Source organism: Zingiber officinale, chromosome 3A (assembly GCF_018446385.1).
Source record: "Zingiber officinale cultivar Zhangliang chromosome 3A, Zo_v1.1, whole genome shotgun sequence".
Lineage (NCBI taxonomy): Eukaryota > Viridiplantae > Streptophyta > Magnoliopsida > Zingiberales > Zingiberaceae > Zingiber > Zingiber officinale.
In genome coordinates, this window is record NC_055990.1 from 155,293,415 (window position 1) to 155,314,955 (window position 21,541).

Below are 21,541 nucleotides of genomic sequence, written 5' to 3' on the forward strand. Positions count from 1 at the left end.
GATGGACTAGTTTGATCAAATTCAACGGCCCAGGCCCAGTAGCAGGGTCTATCAGGCGCTTGTCCTGATAAGACAACTTGGTTTCTCGTTCTCTCCCCCTCGTGACCTCGTCTCGAACCTTCAATCAACTTCCCTCCTCGTTGAACTTCCCTCCTTCGTGATCTCCGAAGGAGGACTTCATGAACAACGTCGCCCCTGATTGATCCACCGCCATCGATCCATTCCATTTCATTCTTTAATCTAAACCTCGTGCTGGGACCGAAGGAGCAAGAGTGGAGCGAAGAAAGGCGATTCTTTCGCGATGGGGAACGCATCTGCCATGCTCACCCAATACGACATCGAGGAAGTCCAAGACCACTGCAACTATCTCTGTACTGTCTCTGATTTTCGTTCGTACCCAGCAACGGTGGTTGTTCTTTCTTGATGTGTTCCTGCTTTCAGTTTCGCAGCAGGAGATCGTCGCCCTCTACAGTCGCTTCTGCCAGCTCGATCGCACTGCCAAGGGCTTCATCTCCTCCGACGAGTTCCTCTCCATTCCCGAGTTCTCCCTCAATCCCCTCTCACAAGTCCGCCATTTTCATCGTTTTCTTACTCTTTGGATTTCTCTACCGTTTATTCTCGCAATTTTACCCTTTTTTGCTCTTCATTTTTCTTGTGCAGAGGCTGCTTAAGATGGTTGATGGGTTGAATTTCAAGGACTTCGTTGCCTTCTTGTCCGCGTTTAGCCCGCAAGCTACTACTCAGCAGAAAATTGAATGTGAGTAGTTCGTCCAGTCATTCTGTATTTGGGTCTTTCCATTGAATGGTTTCTTCTTGTTGAATTTTGTTGCTGCGCAGTCATTTTTAAGGTGTATGATGCTGATGGTAAGGGGAGAGTCACTTTCAAGGATTTGCTGGAGGTGCTCCGAGACTTGACGGGTTCATTCATGTCAGAGGAACAGAGAGAGGTTACCTCTAATTCAAATCGCAGTCTCCCTCTTGTTGTCTGCTTTGATTTGCCTTTCAATATATCATATTGGGTTTCCAGGAATGTTAGTTAATCAATTTGTGTCTGTTTGAGTTTCTATTGCGGTTATTTATTCATTCAGTAAATTGCAAATAAGTTAATTGTCATCTGCAAATCCTCTGCATAAGAAACCCTAGCTATAAGAGCTTATAAGCTTGTTTCTTAACAGGACTGCTATAAGATTTGAAATTATTTACTAATGAATTATTTGAAATTATTTACTAATGAATTATTTGAAATTATTTACTAATGAGTTATTTAAAATCACTTTGACAATGTGCTGGATGTTGATGGTGTTTTTGCTTGTCTATTATAACTATAAAAAATTTATGACTAGATGCATGCAGGCTTCCATCTTGAATGTGGTAGGTCACTGCCCGTATTGGCATCTTAAAAAGGAGTTGCTGGCACCTTTTCTTGATGAGATTGGAATCCCAATTCTCAAGTTCAAATGGTATTTGTGTGACTGTGTTCCCTTGTGAGCCTAGCCATCTCATCATCACCATCCTCTATAAAGCATACATTTATTTGTTCACATAAAAAATTCTTGTCTTTCTCACCATCCACAATGCATGGACGACCTTGCAAGACAACTATCTCAGTTTTTTTTTTTCCTTTTTGATTTTCATCGAAGATAAGCCTCATGATTTCTAAATTCTGATACTAGTTCACAACTATTATTTCTTCTTTTGAAAACTACAAGGCATGAATCATACTTATTAATATCCCTGGCGAGTTGAATCATAGGAACAACAATTGCATTGATCCATAATTCTTATGGAACACTACGCAACTTTTAAACTTATAATCAAAGAAAAAGGAAAAAAATTATATAAGAATGCCCAGCAATTGAAAAATGGATTGGGCAAAAGAAACTGTCTTCTTATGATGACTAATATTGGGTGATTTGAAATAGCCAATGGGATTTGTTTTTATTAAGAGGGATATAAATCAATGTCAGATCCAAATATATATCAAGTACAATTGATAGAAAGCTCACTTGTTGCTTGAGTTAATAGAATCTGGGAGCCTCAATTATATGAGTGATCTATAAGGTGGCAAAGGAGAAAAGCTTTATTTGATCACTTGGACCTTTCTGATATAGAGATCTGATTATGATTTATTAGATTTTATAAAAGACAAGGAGAATAGAACATACATAAGCAAAATTGGGAGCAATGTGATAACAGTTTATGTGTAATAGACTGAGAAGACTTGAAAGAGATAAGATCTCCATTTTGGGCAATGTGATGCCAAAAATTGGGTGCAAACAACCGAAATTATAATTCCAACATGGTCAGAATGTTCAAAAGCTATGACCTCAAATATTTCTGAAGCACCCTTTTAACCCTTTTCTTTTTGTCTTTTTTTCCTTTTTTTAAAAATCGTCAAGCAAGCCTTTGGGAACTCGTGGTTCATGTTTTCAGTCTATGGGCTTTAGCTATTCAATGACTTAAAAAGTCTCCCTCAACTTAATACAAAAGTTGGACAACAGAATACTTATAAAGACAATGAGATTTTTTTTTTTTTTAAGGCACGCTATGGACCTGCATTGTTATATCAACCTTCTTATTCTAATTATCTGACCGGTTTGATGCGTTCCTATCAATCCACATATGCATGTCAACTTGATAGTTGAACTTCACTGATCTTGATGCCAAACTGCTCATTGTAATTTGCAAAAAATTGTCTCAAGAGAGATGGCAGAAGACAGGAAAATTTAGATAGAGACATTATCATTTTGATTAATCTTGGGTCTAGAGAAATATCAGTGAATACTTAGTTTGCTTTTGGGATAAGTTCCATATAGTGGATACTGTATGTAGTGGATGCTGTAAAAACTTGATATTTTTGTTTGTACCATGTACATCTTTTTATTTAAGTTTCTTAAGAATATACATAATAATCTCTTCATGTTACTAATATTATAAATAGAATTGGCTACATCTCCTTGTAGTCCTTGCAGCAGCCAAAGGTATCAGCATAATTATTTGCTAAAGCATTTTGTACTCTTTTGGTGTTATATTTTATTCAGTTTCTTTTTCAACATCTATTAAGGGACATGACATCTGTCACAATTGAGAGGTGTTAAAGGATATAAGTTTCCTTTCACAGCATAAGAGTGCCTGGATAGATGGAATTTTAACTATAATATTGGAGAATCAAATCACCAAGGAAAAATTTAAATACAATCACAGTGTATCATGGAATGAAACCAAACTCACAGGGTAAAGTCATTATATTTGTTGCCTAATTATTCATGTCTTAATGTGGACGTACAGTGATTTCATTATTTGTTTTGTTCCTGTCGTTTAGCCGAGTATTTCATCAATGAAAATAGATTTGCTCTATTTATGTATTTTAAAAATTGTTGCAAAGTATGGCATTTAACTTTATTATTCTGCTAAAAATGAAGGTGGCATTAAGTATGAATGGAAAACTGAATACACTGGATTGTCATATGTGAAGCTGCAGTTATTGCTTTCCTCTAATTCAAAATTACTCATTTTCAATTGTGTAGCTGAGGTTAAGCCATTGTTGAGGAACTGAACTATTGAACCTTGTATCACAATATATATGTCATATGTGATTTCACAATAAACAGGTACATATTTTGAAAATGGAGAATGCTTCGAGAACTATCTAACTCCTTGTATTCTTGCTTACTTTTTGCAGAAAGTTTTAGGTCAGGTTTTGGAGGAGGCTGGATACTCAAGAGAATCAACACTTTATTTTGAGGACTTCATGAAGGTACTAGTCTAATTCTTTACTCATGAGCTTCTATGTTTTTCGACAACTGAAATATATCTGTGTTTCTGTGTTCTTTAACTGATGACTGAAAGATTGTATCTGCCATTAAGCCATCATATTGACATTAGCTGTCTGTACGTATTATCTACAGATTATGATGCTCTTTCTTTATTTCTTTACAATTCTAATATTTCTAACCCCTATGCCTTCATTTTCAATGAATTCAACTAATCTAATTATATAATCTGAATATGTTCATATCATCTCAATTTATTTTCTTATGCCTTCATTTTCAATGGATTCAACTAATCTAATTATATAATCTGAATATGTTCATATCATCTCAATTTATTTTCTCTTAATATTTATTGAAACTATGGTATCTAATATCTCATTATCGTATAATAGATAAAAAAAAAAAATCCTGCATTCTCATACCAATTTCTTGTTCATTCGTCTTGACTATGTTAATATCTCATTATTGTATAGTAAACTATTGAATGAACATAAATAAGTTTTTATTAACTATTGAACTTGTTTACAAGCATATTGCTCATTTACAAATTTAGAATCATCCTTCTGTGCTAATCTACAGTCCTTCCTGATGTGGACATGTAATGCTGATTATTAGTTATTTTGGACAACAGAATAATGGACCGGTATACTTGTTATATTCATCAAAGTTGATGTAGATAATCACTAGTTATATTTTCATAGTTCTCCAAGTTCAAGAATTAGTCCAAAAATCTCATTTGATATGACTTTTGTCTAGCGTTTTGCTTTTGGATAAGGCCTCTGGACATATAAACAGAGTCAACTTGCTGTCTTTTGGTGGATAATTTAATCAGGTTGTTATTGTTTTCATTTCCTAATCATGCTCTATTTGTTCCAGATTCTCTCCAAAGCGGGTTTGAAAATGGAGGTTGAAGTACCCGTGGATTAAGTTATAGAAGTGGCTGTAGGTTGGGTCGTTATACATGTCAAATAATTGTTACAATAAAAGAAATTTCTTATTTTTGTTCAATATACAATTTAATGTTATAGATGTTTTTCCCATTATTGGGCTTGACCTAGTGGGGCTCTTTGATGTCCTTCCCCCGCCGGAGTTATTACTACGAACCCTTTGCTGTAGCACCATGGTCAGCATTGTTGAATCCGTCTGGGAATATTAAAATGAGAACGGTGGAGTGAAATAACGGTTTCCCGGCGAAGAAAATAGAAAATGCGTGCAAGAGATTCAAGGGATAAGGGGTGTCTGGCTGTGAAGATTTCCCTAGTGAGCAACAAAATGAGGAACAGAACAGAGCCTGACTGACTGAGAAGCCGACCTGGATGACAGGGTGAGTCGATGAAACCCTTACTGAACTCCCCTTCCTTCTTATGGTCATGTATAAGTATCTTGGTGGCGAGCGATTTCGCCTTTTGCCACATGTATAAGTATCTTGGTGCATTTCTAGTGTTGACTGTGATTTGTTTGAATTTTTTTATTTGTTTTGAATACATTATTGAGCAATGATTGTTATGACATTTTGGAGCAGAACCACAATTTACAACGGTTGAGATGGTACAATTTTTGTGTGGCGTATTTGTTGTCTGTGGTGGTAAAGCTGAAATCGTTCCCTTAACGGCCGGCGGTCTTACATTTTAGAAAGGGATAAATTACATAGGTTTATTTAATCTTGGTCGAGCAGTCCTTTCAAGATAGTTTCATGTACTTAAAAGGAGTTAAATTATAGGATTTATTCAGTCTTAATCAGGGCAGTTTCATGAATTCTAAAAGGGAATAAATTATAAGGTTTATTTTGCGGCCTTCTTAAATAGGGAGCTTGAGATAATTTGAGAACTATACCTTTTTGTGGCTCTCACGGGGCGGTGTGTTTGTTATCGATCTATTATGTTTAATATGATTAAAATTTATCTATTGATAATAAATCCTAAATGCATACCTTATATGTTGGCACAGTTGATATCTATATGGATGATTGTTTCATTAGATCTAAGGGTTAATTCTCAATGGTATAAAATATCTTGCTAAGTATCTCTCATGTTGAGTGTTTGATCTCTCCTTATAAAAGACCGTGGTATTAGGACGAACGCCCCCAACTATGTTCATTAGCCTATACTATGGTTTCAATCAATTCTTTCATTATCCACTTCAAAAATTTAAAACCATGGATTTCCCAAACAAATAAATTCACAAGCCCAAACAAGATGTCCAAATAAAAACATTAAGTTTATACGGATAAACTATTCTTATCAAAAGGCTTATATCCATTAATAAGTTGTGAAAAGTTTAACCACGCATAATCTCTTAACCATCTAATTGTGGAAGATTCATTAAATTGTAAAATATTACTATGCGTTTTCAATGTTAATAAAAAATGACAAATGATATTTCACATCTAGAAAATTATCAAATAAAATACGTCCCAAATAAAAATACCATGAGTATCGCCGCCCCGTGCCCGTCGGCAAATGTCCAGTAATTTACCTCCTTCCAGCAAATATAAGGGCACTAAAAGGCCCCTTGACAGATGACACCATTCCCTTGAGACTAAGGGTGAGCAGTCAATCCGTCAAATCGATCAATCCGTTTATATCGATTCGATTCAAATCGAAAAATAAAAATCCGCTGGATATAGGACCGGATGTAGGGTCTTGATGTTGCATTGTCCGATCTAGTAGGGTCGGAAAATTTTTATCCCAATAATCGAATCAATCCGATCCGCGATCATCCCTACTTATAGCAATTACTGTCGATAAATTGCTACACATTGTAGTAGTTACTGTCGATAAACTGCTACATATTGTAGCAGCTACTGACGATTAACTGCTACAACGTGTAATGAATAATGTTTATTATCATTTTAAAATATTTTATTATTTTATTATTTTATTATTTTATATTTATATTTTATATTTCATTGGATATAGAATCCGATATTCAAATATCTGATAATCCGTCGAATATCTGATACATAATAATCGTCAGATATAAGATTGGATATAGGTCCTGTTATTATATTATTTGATCTAGTAGAATCGAAATTTTTTTTATCCTAATAAATAAATTAATTTAATCCATTATCATCCCTACTTGATACTGAGACTGATACTGATACTGAGTGGTTAACGGGGACGGTGTCATCTTTTTATTTTTGCCCATCTTTAATTGCACTGCACTTGTTTAAAATTTTGCCTATTTCAGAAACCAGCCAAAACACTATTTTACCATGCCTTCGTGCTGAAATTGGTTTCTGGCCGCAGATTTGCAAAGCAGCCGTTGCTTCTCCCGAGCCACAATCCTTTCCAGCGATCGAGATTCAAGCATCCGTCTGGTGATGTGTGAGCCTCTATTTCTCCGTTTTCAAATTGATTTGTTACGGCCTCAACTGGAGTCGAGAGAAGGGGCATGGCTTCTGCTTCTCTCTTTTCCGCCTCTCTTTGCTCCTCTTCGCTTTCTCATCTCGGACTCCGTCGCGGAGGAAACACGAGTTTGTCGCTTCCCCGGAGAAGAATAATGGAGGTTGTCTGCGGTAGTGACGGAATTGGAGAGAAGAGCAAGGGCACGGCTGGGGACGCTGAGGATAAGCCCTCTTTCAATCCTTTCGGATTCGTGACAGACAACCCGTCGAGCCGTAGTGCCATCCAGTTGCCAGAATCTCCTGCTGAGGATGGAAACGTCGGCCAGATGCTTTATGTACTGTAATCTCGTCTCACCCACCTCCTTACTATTGAATTTGTCGCTAAAAACGTGAATCAACGAGGCGAATGATCTGTTTTTTTTTTTCGTTATTCTTTTTCCATCGTTGTAAGGTTGGGTTTTTTATCAGCTCACAAACTATAACATTTACGAAGGTTGTATACTAGTACTGCTTAGTGCTGACGAGGCTAAGAAAGGGAGATTATATATCAGACAAGGTTCTTCATGGATGAGTGCCCTATTTACAGGTGTTATGTGAAAAGTTCAGAATTGAGCTATAATCAATAGAAGAGTTGCATAGTCTTTTATATAGCGTTTACATTGGTTTATGGGCTTTACAGCACATGTTGATGTTAGTGCATAAGCAATTTCTTGTTGCTGAGTTGCTGCTTCAGTTTATAACAAATGATAGACGCATGACGTTGACATATACTTGTTTTATAGTTTAATGCTACTGAGGCTTGTCTTTATTCCCTTCTCATATTAGCTTTTGTGTGCACATATATCTATATTTATATATATATAGGATACACCCTTTTGTCATATGTGAGTAAGCTGTTATTTTTATTTACAGATTATTCAATAATGTATTTTGCATTTTGTTAACCAGAGAATAGAAGACAAGGGGAAAGAATATGGATCTTATGTCAAATCTGGAAAATTTCGATGGTTTGTTAGAGAAACTGGTATGCTGCTTTTGCTCATGGATTATATATCTTGATTTATTGTGTCGAGAGCTCACAAACAGTTCAAAATCTCATTTCTCATTCAGATTTCTTTTTAACCTTGGGACATGGGTCTAATCCAGGCTGGTGCTGTGCTCTGGGTAACCCTGAGTCAGTATCTCAAGTCTGATATTGGTACTATGGATAAGCCCGTGCCTGTTGATAAAGTCAGTTCCCTCAACCTTGGAGTCTATTGCTTGACAAGGTCTTTACCCGTGAGTCCCACCTAAGTCAGGATTTGTCATGGATAGTTTGCACATATCTTTAACGTTGTGGTATAATGTCGTCATAGTATGGTGGGATTTTTTTTAATTAAAAGAATAAAGAGACTAATCTTATTTTTTATATTTTTTTATTCTTATTTTTAATTGATTTAATGGCTAAAAGTCAAAAGGGCGCCCTTTATATTTTAGGTCATCAATGGATACACCTACTTTAATTATTTTTAAAAGAAATCACCTTTAGTATGCCTATTATATACTTCACTTATCCTAGTTTATTGAAAAGTGGATAATTTCTTTAAAAGTGCTCACTTCTACTAATTTGAATAAAAACCATTCTAATTTCTCCTATAACTCTAACGTGCTGCAAGAGCATATTTACATCTTAAGTAATCAAGGTACGTATGAAATTTTTAAACAACTTCAATGGAACTGCTCAATTTTAGATATGAAATCCCCAATTTAAGAGACTGCAATACATTGCCATTACATGTTTGTAGTGTAGTCTGTGGCACCTTTGTTTTATATACTTGCAATAGAAACTTCATGTTTTTTGTTAATCCACTTGCTGCTTCTATGACATTATTTGATTTCTAATATTGCATTTTAAAACACTATCACATCATTTCAAATTTCAAGTAAATTCATTTACCCTTGTAACATTTATCTTACTGATATTGCGCTACTAGGATCGTCCAACACCCGTGGAACAATCTTATTTATCCATGGGGCTCCAACTCAATCATTTAGCTATCGAGAAGTAATGTCTCAGGTTTGTTTGGTGGTGGTGCTTATGGCAATATTTTTTCAATATTTTTTTCTCATGCCTAACTTCCTAAGAATAATGATTCTACTTGTGTTGATGATCTTACAAAATGGCAACCAGTTTATCCTGTCCACACAATTTTTTAATCAATTATATTATTCTGTATGGTTCTGTTCTTGAATACATCATAGATTAAACTGCTGGAATAGGAAAATTGTCTCTAATAGTAGTTACTACTAAATTTTTTGATTGAGATGAGCAAACTAGAACTGCTCACATCTGCAAGGAGGTTGGCCTTTTGATTAAGGATTATAGCTAAAAGCTCACCTTCATTAATTCTGATGCTGATGTTATCTTAAGTTTGCATTCACAAGCAGTACTGTTCAGACTTGGGGATGGAACTGATTTGTTTAATGTAAGGCTAGCCAGGGAGGAGCCATTCATCAGGACCTTTAGGGTCAAAGTTTTTGGTTGACTTGCTGTGAGAATGCAATATGATTTGAACACACATATTCTAAATAAAATAAGAACCATGGTATCCAAAATCATATGATCAAGATGCTCCTAACCCCAAGGGGAGTGGGTAGGAGTCAATCAAAATTCTTAGTTTATTAAAATAAGCAACAATTAAGAAAGTATAGGTTTTCAAAGAGACCAAAGTTGAATTCAGGAAGTCCAAAGTGCACGGGAGGAGCTTATGTAAAATTCACTCTTAGGTTGGAATAAGGGGAACTCCGGAGGTGGAATTGATGTCTAGAAAGGAGGATAAGACAGTAAAACTGTGCTCACACTTGGATTATGGGTTAACCAAACATTGGTGGAGTTAAAAGAGTATTAAGACTTGTTAGTTTGGCCTGTGGATACATTCTAGGAATAGGTCAACATATCACTAAGTAAAGGTTGCACCTACATTCTAGTCATATACTAGTCCAACAAAAGCATCAGAGTTAGCAAAAAATAGAAAAATGTATATTAATGGAAGGTGATAAGTAGAGTAGGCAATATTAAGCATGACTCAATAATAGGACACAACTTATGTCAATTGAAAACGCTTAAATTTTTTTGTTGTCACTGCTTAATTAATCTTGAACATATAAAATTATTTTTTAAATCCATATAATTAGTTTTATATTATTTTGTATAATTGTATATTGACTCAAATGGCACTAATTTTTAACATGATTAGTACAACATGACATGAATTGTCATCCTTGGTGGAAAGTTGCTGATGTAGAGTATGGGAGATAGCTCTCAACTTAGTTAGATAATGAGTAATAGTGTAGAAGTTGAATGGAAGATGGAGGATGTACGATGAGTTTACAATTGTAAATTAAGTGTACATGAAAGGTTGTAATTACTCTTTGGGATGGATCAATTAGTGGGCAACATGACTATCTTGATGTGTTGTCAAGATACAACTAGATTAAGATGAGTAAGGAAGATGAACCTCGTACATCTTTTCAAACTGGATTTGAGACTTATTGTTGTATGTTATTCCTTTTGAGAAAAAGGAAACCAGAGTGGTTTATCAGAGGTTCTGCTTCGATATCAAAATTGATTACAGTGAAATATTGTCTGCTTGAATTGACATTTCATACAATCTATTGGCGTCCAATGGTGGAAATTGGCTTCAAGTGGGGAGATTCCCATGTGGTTATCCATTTGGAAACTTCTTCTATGCACATTTATTTTTGAACTTCTTCTGAACAACTTAACCAATTTTTCAAGAAGGCACCTCATTGTTGGGTTATTTAATTCATTCAAGACATTTTCCAGTCATACTTGCACCATTTTGCATGTCATTTTAGTTCATTACAACTTGTATAGTCCTAGAAGGTTACTGGGATCCTCATCATATCCTAGCTCTTTATCCATTAGAATCACTTTCCTTCATTAGAGATAGCAAGCTCATGAAGGTGGGAGTCAAGTATTTGAAAGAAACAAAATGAATGATTAGATGCATAGTGGAGATAGCTTACCTTTTGAATAGCAGCAGTTGTGAGTTGTGACCAATAGAAGTATAAAGTGCAGTGGAATTAAAAATAGCTATCCAATGCCCTAATTCACAAACTGCCATATTCTTCTTTTACTTGTCCATTGATTTGAATACTTGTGTCTCCACTGTTGTTCATGTTTCAGAATATAGGTTTCTCTCTATCAGTCTATGGGCACAACCATGCCCATAGCATGTGCAAGTTTGGCATGTGGATTTACATTGCATAACCATGCACTTGAGCTTATATACCTTTTTGAAAATTTGTGCACATCTGAGCATGCATGTTTACATAGCATCGGTTAAATGAATTATCAAAAGAAAAATGATAGAAAAGAAGAAAGAAGAGAATGAGAAATATCTTCTGTAAATATGTATGAATTTATATTTGCTGCTGGGCTCCATTCTACTGATTGCCTATTGCTTTTCATCAGATGGCTGATGCTGGTTACCATTGCTTTGCCCCTGATTGGATAGGATTTGGTTTCAGTGATAAACCTCAACCAGGCTATGGATTTTCATATACAGGTTTCTGGTGCTTAATTTTTCATACATGCTTAAATATAAGTGTTGTGTTTAGTATAGTTTCTGTAATGCAGAAAATGAATTCCACAAGGTACTTGATGAGCTTCTTGGCACACTCAATATACGCTCACCTTTCTTCTTGGTTGTTCAGGTTCGAATAGGAAACTACAGATTATTTCTCCTGCACTTAACTGCCTACTATTCTTCTTAATGATGGGCTGCTTAAGTTTTAAGTTTATTCTTATGAATAATCAAGTAATAATAATTATTGAAATTTGCATCAGCAAGTAAATGATTGCAGCATACATCTTTTTTAACTTGGCTCTTTAATATTCATATGCTGGTAACCTAAATTTTTTTACTGTGTTTCAGAATGCAAACTAGGCTTCAAATTGTAAACATGGAAAATTGTTGATATACAAAACTGAGATTCACTCCCTTAAGTCCATTCTATCTTGGTTGAAGTGGAGCAATAAATAGTTTTGATTGAAACACAATAACATGCTAGCCATATACATGAAAATAGCATTATTCTAATTATTCTAACAGTAGTATGCTCATTCTTTTAATGTGAAATGGCTAGGTTAATGTGAAACCAAGAAATAATATCAAAAGTTTTCATCCTGACTCAAAAAAAATGTTATATAAAGACATATTAACTAATTTTTATGTTTATATATCCAAGGAAAGTCAACATTTTTTTTTTCTTGCAATATTGATAAAATTTGACCTTTGTTCATTCTTTTAGATTTTTACACAATATGCATTTCTTCATGCTGTTTTGGACACTAATATATCTAACTTAATCTGGTTCACATATCAGTAACTTTGTAATGCTAGACTTCTCTTATGTGCTGTTGCATGTATCACTAATATTTTGTCACTAATAAACATTATCTTTTTATATGCTCATAGGGATTCCTTGTTGGTTCATATGGATTGACTTGGGCTTTGAATAACTCGAGCAAGATTTCCAAGCTTGTGATTCTTAATAGTCCATTGGCCAATTCATCTCCTTTACCTGGATTGTTTCAGAAATTAAGGTTAGACTTAAATTGATGTTTTTTAATGTATTTTTCTCTTTTGGTTATGTTGTTGCATCCTTTTCATGAATTTTAGAGCTCTTTGTTCCATTTTTTACCTTTAGATAGGCCAATTTTCATTATGATACTCTCTGGGTTCTGTTACCTTTAGGCCATTTAGTCAAGATGGTTCTCTTTTATCTCATAGTAATGAAAGCATACCGTCTTCAAGAAAGCGATGGCGATTTGAACTATGTAGAACATTTTCTAAATTGAACCCAGAATTGCAGACAGAGGAATCATTTTGCAAACAACAATGCAAAAAAGGAAGTCTAAAACATATTATACTTTGATAAAAAGAGACAAGATGGTGGCCTTGTTCATGTCTATCATCTTTTCCTTATGTATTTGTGTTAATTCATATATGTTTCTACGATTCTACTTGTGACATTGGAGGGACTGTAATAGACAATTTTTTCTTGGATCAATTAATATATATATATTTTTTTTGCATAATCCACTTTCACTTGTTAACATCTTAACTATCTACTCTTCTTCGGCTAACGCTATCTATATATTTATTGTTTTAGGATCCCTCTTTATGGTGAATTTACATGTCAGAATGCAATTATAGCTGAGCGATTCATTGAAGCTGGTAGCCCGTATGTGTGTTGTTTTGCATTTATTTGAATTCAAGTTATTCAACATTGATTTTGAAGCATTAACAAATTTTACATACTGAAGGATAAAGGATATCATGTCATTCAACTATTTGGGTTTGGATATATGGATACCATATCATTCCACTATTCCAATAAACTTATATTGCTAGTGATAGGTCATTTTTTCTTTTATTGTTGAAAACAAAATTCGTCTACCATAAAGGCAAAGTCTCCAGCATTGAACTGTGCAAAAGTTTGCTAATGCACCTTCTCTTTCTATATATCCAAAATTTCTGATGTTTGGTGAATTAGGCCAGAGGGAAACTTATAATCAGGAGTATTAGTGGAGAAGGATGCCCAATAGTACCTATTAATTTACTTTACATTGGAACTTAGGTTGGGTGAAAGTCTTATAAACTCTTACTTTGGACACAAATGCCTGACTGAGTTGATTATGCAAAGTTATTAATGGGGAAGCAACCCATGGGGCAGACTGTGCTCAGACAAGTAGGGATGTGGCCCAGCATGGCTCATGGGCGTAGTCCAACCCGCATATTCTTTTGTCCTTTTTAAAATAAAACATTGTTAATCACAAGATTTTACTTTTATTTAAAAAATATCAATTTTAATGTTTTTTAATTTATTTGTAATTTTAAAATAATTTGAATATTTAAAAATAAGCATGACTTGGTCAGTTTAATGTTAATTTCTTTGGCCAAGTCTTTGTCAGTTTGTGCTGACACAAGCATGACTTGGCTCTTATTTGTCTAAGGCAGGCATGGGTCATGCCCAAGCACATTGATACCTCTAGTTATTCTTTTCCAAGTCACTTGAGGGAGGAGGAATGGAGGTTATGGAGGCAACAAATATGTTGATTATAAAGGATAAAGTTTGTTGTGAGAATTACAAAAGAAAAGTGGGGAATAATGGAAGTGGAGGGGAAGCTTTGTGTGGCGATGTAAGTTTAGAACAGAGAGATTGTGTTTGTAGCAAGGAGAGGAACTCACAATTCTAGAAGGAGATCAAGTTCATTCAGAGGTAGGCTGGTAGAGGGACTTGTGCAAGTTCTAATTTGACATGGGAGTGTGAAGTGGTGGGAAGCAGGTACCTATGGTGTTTTGACAGCGAGCAAGAATTGGTATCTTTTCAACATCATAAATAGGGATATCACACGTGTAGTTATATCCTCTAGACATAATTAATTTTACCTAAGATTTAGGCATAAGAGTACATTATGCATTGCACCAAGTTTTTATTTTATTTAACACTTCTTTCAAACAGTCTGTAACAATTTCTTCAACCCTTGGTACTCTACTTGACTTTGGCAAGTATCAGTTTCTTGTATATTGACAGTCTGTACCTTGTGCTAAACCATCATCTTTGTGTCATCATATATGAGGAATTGCTGTGTGACAATTTAACAGATATGTCTTGAAGTCAGAAAAGGCTGATGTGTATCGATTGCCGTATCTTTCAAGTGGTGGACCTGGATTTGGTTTGTATCCATGATTTACTCACATGTCCCTTAACTATTATTGTTTTTTGCTAACAGTGAGCAGTTGAATATAAAGTGTGAAAGATCTTGAACAGCAAAGTTCCGAGCATAATACTAGAATTCGTACCTAAATTTTCTATAAAAAAAAAATCATAAATTGATACACTATGAGATTGTTAACTGTCTAGTTGAATTCTTTCAAACAAAAATAGTAACTTCCATTTATAATTCATCTGCTGAAACACTGCCACTGACGAGGTTAATGAAGGTTCATAGTCTGATATTAATAAAATTTATTCTATAATTGTAAAGTTGTAACTATGGCTGATAATCTGTCTGATATCCATAATGGCATACAATAGTTTTAACAGTAAGTTTCTTGTATAACATAGCTTATACTTACTGATCATTGCTATTGGTTTAACCCAGCATGATATTGCACTACCATACTCAATTGAGAATTATTTAATTTTATTTGGTGTGGCAGATTGGAACCCATATCATTGTGATTCCTTTCTATTTGTGGAGTTTCAATATTGGTACCAATAGCCACATTTGCTGATCAAGGCAATTGTTTCCTTGGTTTATTAATCTTTTGATGATCGCTATAGTGCAAATTGAAAATATAAAATAAAGATATTATTCTGTTATATTAAACAAGAACAGATGTATGTAGTTGTATTTTTCTTAACTCTTGAGACTAGGTTTGATGATTTAATATTGGAAGCTAATAGATCTTGTGGAAGGAGACAGGAACGTGATTTAAAAAACTGGACCACACTGATTAAAACAAACACTTGGGAAATTTGGTCCACTTACGGCTCTAGTATTTGTTGTGCCATCACCTGATGAAGGTCTTATTTTTAGTCTGTTCTATTGTATCTCATTTAAGCACGTGTGATAAATGTTACTTGGATTTAGCTACAAGAGTCCAATATAGGAGTAGATCTAAGTGCTCAACACAGTTTTATCATAAAATTTATAGATTACTGAGATTGTTGAGTGTGGACTTAGTAGCGTCTGTGCTGATATTTGGTGTCAGATATGAGTACGAGGGGATGAATAAAAAATACAGAGATAAGAGGTGAATGAGTTTGTCTATGTTATCAATAAGTAAATACTCTAAAGAAAATTGCTAATTATCCATGGGGAAGGTGTAGCATCTTGCTGTTCTCTGCTGAATGTTTAATTTTTCAGTGAAGTTTTAAGCATCCGAGTTTTTATTCACATATTCAAATATTGCTTTTATCCTACCAAAAAATGTAGAAGATTATATGCTAAATGAAATTTGCATATACAAAATATTAGTGCAAGTTAACTTTGTGTGCTCTGTGGATAGACTCAAAAACGGGTAAAGAGTGCAATCATGAATAAAGAAAGCATAGCTATCATGAGAGACCCAACCTACATTTGTACTGATAGGGATATCAATTATACAGATTATCCCTTTATCAAAATAATGACAGCAACTATCAACATCTATAGTTGTTTGGTGACATTGTTAAACTCAAAGTTTCTCCTATCAAAGGGAGATTTTAGGTTCAATATATAATATAAAGGTGATTTACTGGAAGAAGATCAATCCAAATTTGGATATCCACAGCAGGCCCCATGTTTGCCTTTTATCATAGGATATTTCATGATTCAATATCACCCTAAACAATTCTTTTTATTAGTTTTCTGTTTTGAAAGTAGTCATTCTGAAGGCTCAGACTGTGTTTTGCCAAAATTAGGTGTTCTTTCAATTAAAAAAAAAGAACTCCTATCTGTAAATTGCCAGACAATTCTTTTTTGGATTATTTAAATGCTTTTGACCAAATTTGTTTTCTTTTTCTCCTTAGCATTGTTAGAAGCAGCAAGGAAAGCAAACTTTGCAGATGTATTAAGTCGGATAGTTACTGGATTTTCATTCAATAGGTGAACTTTATTAATTCTTTTCTCAAGCTTTTGAGCAATTGTTCTATCTGGCTAAGGAGTTCCAAATCTATCTCATTTTGCAAAACCATGGTTTAGTCTTCTTATGACAATAATCATTGAAATGTCTCTAAACTTCTAGGCCACTGATTTAAGATATGCTAATATTTTGATTATTTAATTACTTATTTCAGTTTCCTTAGTTTATTTGTTTAGAAGGGCGTATTATAGTTTCTTATGATGCAATTAGTTTTGGATTTACATCTTCTAGCAGTCAAAATAGTTGTCGAATTTGTCAATCTTCACCAACTGCAATGTCTCTCATTCTTGGACAAGTGGTCGATTTGTGGTTTAAGAAAATTAAATATGTATATGGTGGCACAGAGAGAGATCTAAATATGTCATCGCTGACAATGTACATTGCATGCATTGCCACACAAGGTTATTTACCCCTCCTTTGTAAGGTAAGAAGTCTAGAGCATACTTACAGGTCGAAATAGTGTCATATCAAACACAAATGACACATAGCATGTTTCATTGTTAACTAAGATTGGATGAGAAGACCAATTTGGTTCACAAAATACCAAATAAGTCTTGATCAGTAGACTCTAGGTCTGATCGCCATAATACTTGATTGGTTGGCATATGATTGTCAGGATAGGAAAGCCACAGCTGTTGGAAATAATTCAGGGCTGGGAAGTAGCCTCTACGTTCATATCACGGATGTATGTATGCACCATTGGCAATTTCATGATGAGCTCAACCCTCATATCACTCCATCACACTTCAATTAGACTACTCCAATAATCCAGCTACATGCTCATCTTTTATGCAGAAACATGATCGTGCAACATCTCTTATCATTTTAGTATTTTGTGAAAGATTTTTTTTAAGGCTTCTTTAGGGTCAATTTCAATAATAATGGATAGTTTCTGGTCCAAAAGCAACAATTTTTTCAAATTTAGCACAGTAAACTCAAAGTAGCAATTCAAGGTTTCTTTATTTTCTATACCTATTTAAAAATGATTCCTGAATTAAATAACGGCAGTTGGGACAAACCTGTTTTGGTTGCATGGGGAGTGGCAGACAAGCATCTCAAATTTTCAGAAGCAGAAGAATTTCAAAAGGGAAATCCTGATGCTGTAGAGATAATGAAAATAGAAGGAGCTGGTCATATGCCACAGGAGGACTGGTACTTTAACATGATGCATTTTGTGTTATTGAAGTAATTGCAGACCAGTACTTGATAGTGTAATTTGCCATGGCTTCATCATCTTTTGAGATAGCAATGACACATCTTAGTATTGCTGTGGGGTAAATCATTCATATTTTTTCCTAGTAATATGGACTGGATGGACGGTGGCTGTGTTGGGTCTATTAACTAGGATATCAAAGGCTCACAAATAATATAATAAATTAGTGCTTTTAATTAACTCTTTCATGAAGGGGTGGCAATGAGATTCCCTTTTAACTATTTTCTATACAATACTTATTAGTTTAGGGGGATTCTACGGTCTCTTTCTTCTAATTATTTGTCTTGCTTCATTTCTAACAATTTGATTGTGGAATAAATTTAGGCCGGAGAAAACTGTCAATGCTCTAAAAGCTTTTTTGTGAGGCTGCCGCAGAGAAGATGATTTGACTTGATGCTGATAACATCCTCATCCAATACTTAAGTTTGTATATTATTCCCCATTTTCTTATTTTATTATAGTGATAATGAGCATATTTTGTATCTAAGCTTTTAAAGTTGTAGCAAATCATTTTGCTGCCAATGTTCTGAAAAGATTCCTCGATTTTGTGATTCTGTGTTTCAAATTATAATGTAAAGTTTCCTCATCATTCTTGTTAAGAAATCTGATTTCCACGATGCGATTGATACAATGGAGAAGTGCTTGTATCACTTCAACTTTACCAGAAAGCTGAGTGGTTGGAATGAGGTATTTAACCAGTAAATTGTTGGAAAATAATGAGATTGGGTAGGGACATGAACATTGTATTTTGTAAATAGATTGTTGTAAAATTAATTTCTTGGATGAATGAGAAATAGATGCAACTAATTGCAGTATTTGGTACTTGTATTGGTTGTGTAATAACTTTTCTGTATTGGTCACATTTGGTTTTGATGCAAAGCTCTGCTCTCGTTGTCAACGCTGTAAATTTTGAAAATCTAGAGGAAAAGAAGTGAGTGAAAAATGAATAGTGAGTTTAATTGCAATGGTTTTGTAAACATTTAATTTTACAATTGGAATGCTCCTGCCTAATGTAAATGCAGTAAATCTTGTTGGTCAGAATTTGACCAGCTAGAAATTTTATTCTCCAATGATAATACATATATGTGTATGTATGTAATTAATATATATATCTGATATTACTAAAATGTCCCTGTATATACATGTATGTATGTATTCTAGTTGATCAGGTCCTGACCATTTAGCTATACCCATGTAAATGGGAGTCTCAATAGTAAAGGACAATCACATTAATTGATGGATGCCAAAGCAGCCGTAGCACATAATCCCATGCAACATTCACGATGCATATTCGTGATTTTACTATGCAAATATTATAATGATGTTGTCTTGTCCACCTGCTAAAACAAATGCGAGCCTGATTACTATGGAATGCGAACCGAAAGTTGGTCTTCACAAACATTTATGTCATTCAAAGATGAACAGTAGGCAAAAGGTGAAACGACTCGACCGGATCTACAGGTTTCATCAGTTAAACCGAGAATTGAAGGTTAATCTGGTTTGGTTTGGAGAAAAATCACTAAAAAGTAAAAACAGTAAATTTGTAGATACTATGATTATGAAGAAAATTTTAACACACGTACTAAAAAGGAATATAGAAGAAAAAAAATAATAAACCTAACTAGTCATAGGAATGACCGATTCAATGCTATGAAATTTTTTCATCGGCATAGAGAGTAAAATAGATTACGTAGGTTGTATAAAAGAATATGATATTTTCTATTCTCAAATTTTGCATGCATTGGTTCATGTCTCAACCTTCCAAAGTTACAATAGGCACGATCTGCGTAGCAAGAAAAATAGGTAAATAAAAATCAATCAAGCGGCATGATCAGTTGGACGGCCTTGCAAGAGTAAACGCCTACGAAAGTCTAACAGTGACTACGATTAAGATCATTCAAGTAATCAAAAATTATTTGTATAAGAAATATATTTGCCCTTTCCAACAGTGTCTTGGAATAACTTGAAATTTAAAAAAAAAACATGAAATTTTTTCTTGCAAATATTATAAAATTCAGTGTCGGCGAGTGGGCTAACAGGCCAGCCATCCTAAAAACAAGACTAGGAATTGTGAAGCCATCATGGCTCGACATGAGATTCTTCACAAGTTTGAAGAGATACGTCACAGTGGGTTCAACTGGTTGCTACTTGTTCCAAGACCTCTGCAATGGTCCGCCAAAAAGATTGCGACGCTGGAATTCTGTTGTGGGTAATTCATCCATGAGAGATTGTTGACAGCTGCTGCCTGATGACTGCTTGGATTGATAGCTTGATGTTGCACATAGCCATAAATATTTTGAGTACCATGGTTAGCCCTACCAACAAAGTTTCTGGCATGGGTATGTTGTTCCGAGTTACTACTGCTGCATGGTGGGCATGTTGGCAACTTGTTGGACAAAACATTATAACAGCTCCCTTCAGTGAAGCATGGGCCACCATCCAACGGAGCAATGGTTGACCAATACTGTATGTTCGACCTTCATCGTGAAGCCAGTTTAAGCCTAGGGTACCACTATTCATGGAAGAATGAACAGCAGAAAAATTCAGCTGCTCAACTGATGACAATGCTTGGTTTGAACAACTGGTGGAATAATATAGGGCTTTGGACATAATTTGGTGCATATACACGTCTTGTTCTCTCGTTCCCCTCCGCTCTAACTGTTGTGCTTCCTTCAATCGAGTGGAAGCTATACTAGATTCAGGTAAACCATCATGGCTCATAAAGAAATGTGATGTAGGCGTTGGAAATATGAATAGAATAAAAAGATGGAGACGAAGAGATTCTATTATGCATAAGTTATTCGTCCCATATTAAAAGTTTTTTAGTTTTATTGTTGGTTTAAATTATGACACATACGTTGATATTGTAAATATATGCATGGGGAGAGACTCTCTCACGCGTGGATGAGCATAGATCGGTGCAAATCCATGGCTTTGATTGTACTGAACCAAGGTTGACTCGTGTGCGAGCATGACCTGCACACGTTGAAACATTAATATGAAATTAATGGTGATTTCATAACATCTCGGCATTAATAGCGACATTAAACTCATTAATAATGGTGATCTTGAGCAAAGCGAGAGCGAGAGAAAAAGCAAAAGATTAAAAGAACAGAATAAATGAACAACAACAAAAAAACGAGGTCAAAAGAGTTACTTTGTTACAACTGGGGAAGTTATTAATCGAAGGCAAATAAACGCAGCGAGCGACACACGAACGGCCCTCGATGCTGCCGATCGTGATAGCTTATGAATCGACCACTTTCGGCGAACCCTTGCAACACCGCAAGAGGTGTCGGGCGAAAGCATCCTCCCGTTCTGTAACTTCTGCCCTGCAGACTCCAACACAAGTCGTCTCACGACCTTCCTCCGAGCGGGCCGAGACATCTGTTGGATCGTGGAAGTCGCTGGGGGGAGGGGTGAATAGCGATCGAAAATTCGTAGCGAGTATGCAGCGGAAAATAAAAATCACAATGCTAACACGAACCAGTTTTATTTGGTTCGG

The 21,541-nt window shown here is 35.0% G+C and overlaps 2 protein-coding genes across 3 annotated transcripts; both read left to right on the forward strand.

Moving 5' to 3' along the window:
* The first annotated feature begins 103 nt into the window (after nucleotides 1-103).
* LOC122052925 (calcineurin subunit B-like) lies at nucleotides 104-5,221 on the forward strand. Its single transcript, XM_042614673.1, has 6 exons — nucleotides 104-371; nucleotides 442-566; nucleotides 661-757; nucleotides 838-947; nucleotides 3,683-3,757; nucleotides 4,650-5,221. Exons 1-6 carry the CDS (start codon nucleotides 302-304, stop codon nucleotides 4,698-4,700), a joined length of 528 nt encoding a protein of 175 aa, XP_042470607.1. The 5' UTR covers nucleotides 104-301; the 3' UTR covers nucleotides 4,701-5,221.
* A 1,767-nt stretch (nucleotides 5,222-6,988) lies between these two features.
* Nucleotides 6,989-18,587, forward strand: LOC122052926 (cis-3-alkyl-4-alkyloxetan-2-one decarboxylase-like). 2 transcript variants are annotated; one of them, XM_042614674.1, is made up of 11 exons: nucleotides 6,989-7,457; nucleotides 8,071-8,146; nucleotides 9,096-9,178; nucleotides 11,600-11,693; nucleotides 11,765-11,841; nucleotides 12,606-12,733; nucleotides 13,303-13,374; nucleotides 14,799-14,869; nucleotides 16,711-16,786; nucleotides 17,832-17,975; nucleotides 18,361-18,587. In XM_042614674.1, the coding sequence occupies exons 1-11, from the start codon at nucleotides 7,170-7,172 to the stop codon at nucleotides 18,398-18,400; spliced, it is 1,149 nt and encodes a 382-aa protein (XP_042470608.1). In that variant the 5' UTR covers nucleotides 6,989-7,169; the 3' UTR covers nucleotides 18,401-18,587. The 2 variants fall into 2 exon arrangements, with proteins under 2 accessions (XP_042470608.1, XP_042470609.1); XM_042614675.1 differs by lacking the exon at nucleotides 9,096-9,178 and having other exon boundaries at nucleotides 7,317-7,457.
* The last annotated feature ends 2,954 nt before the right edge of the window (nucleotides 18,588-21,541 follow it).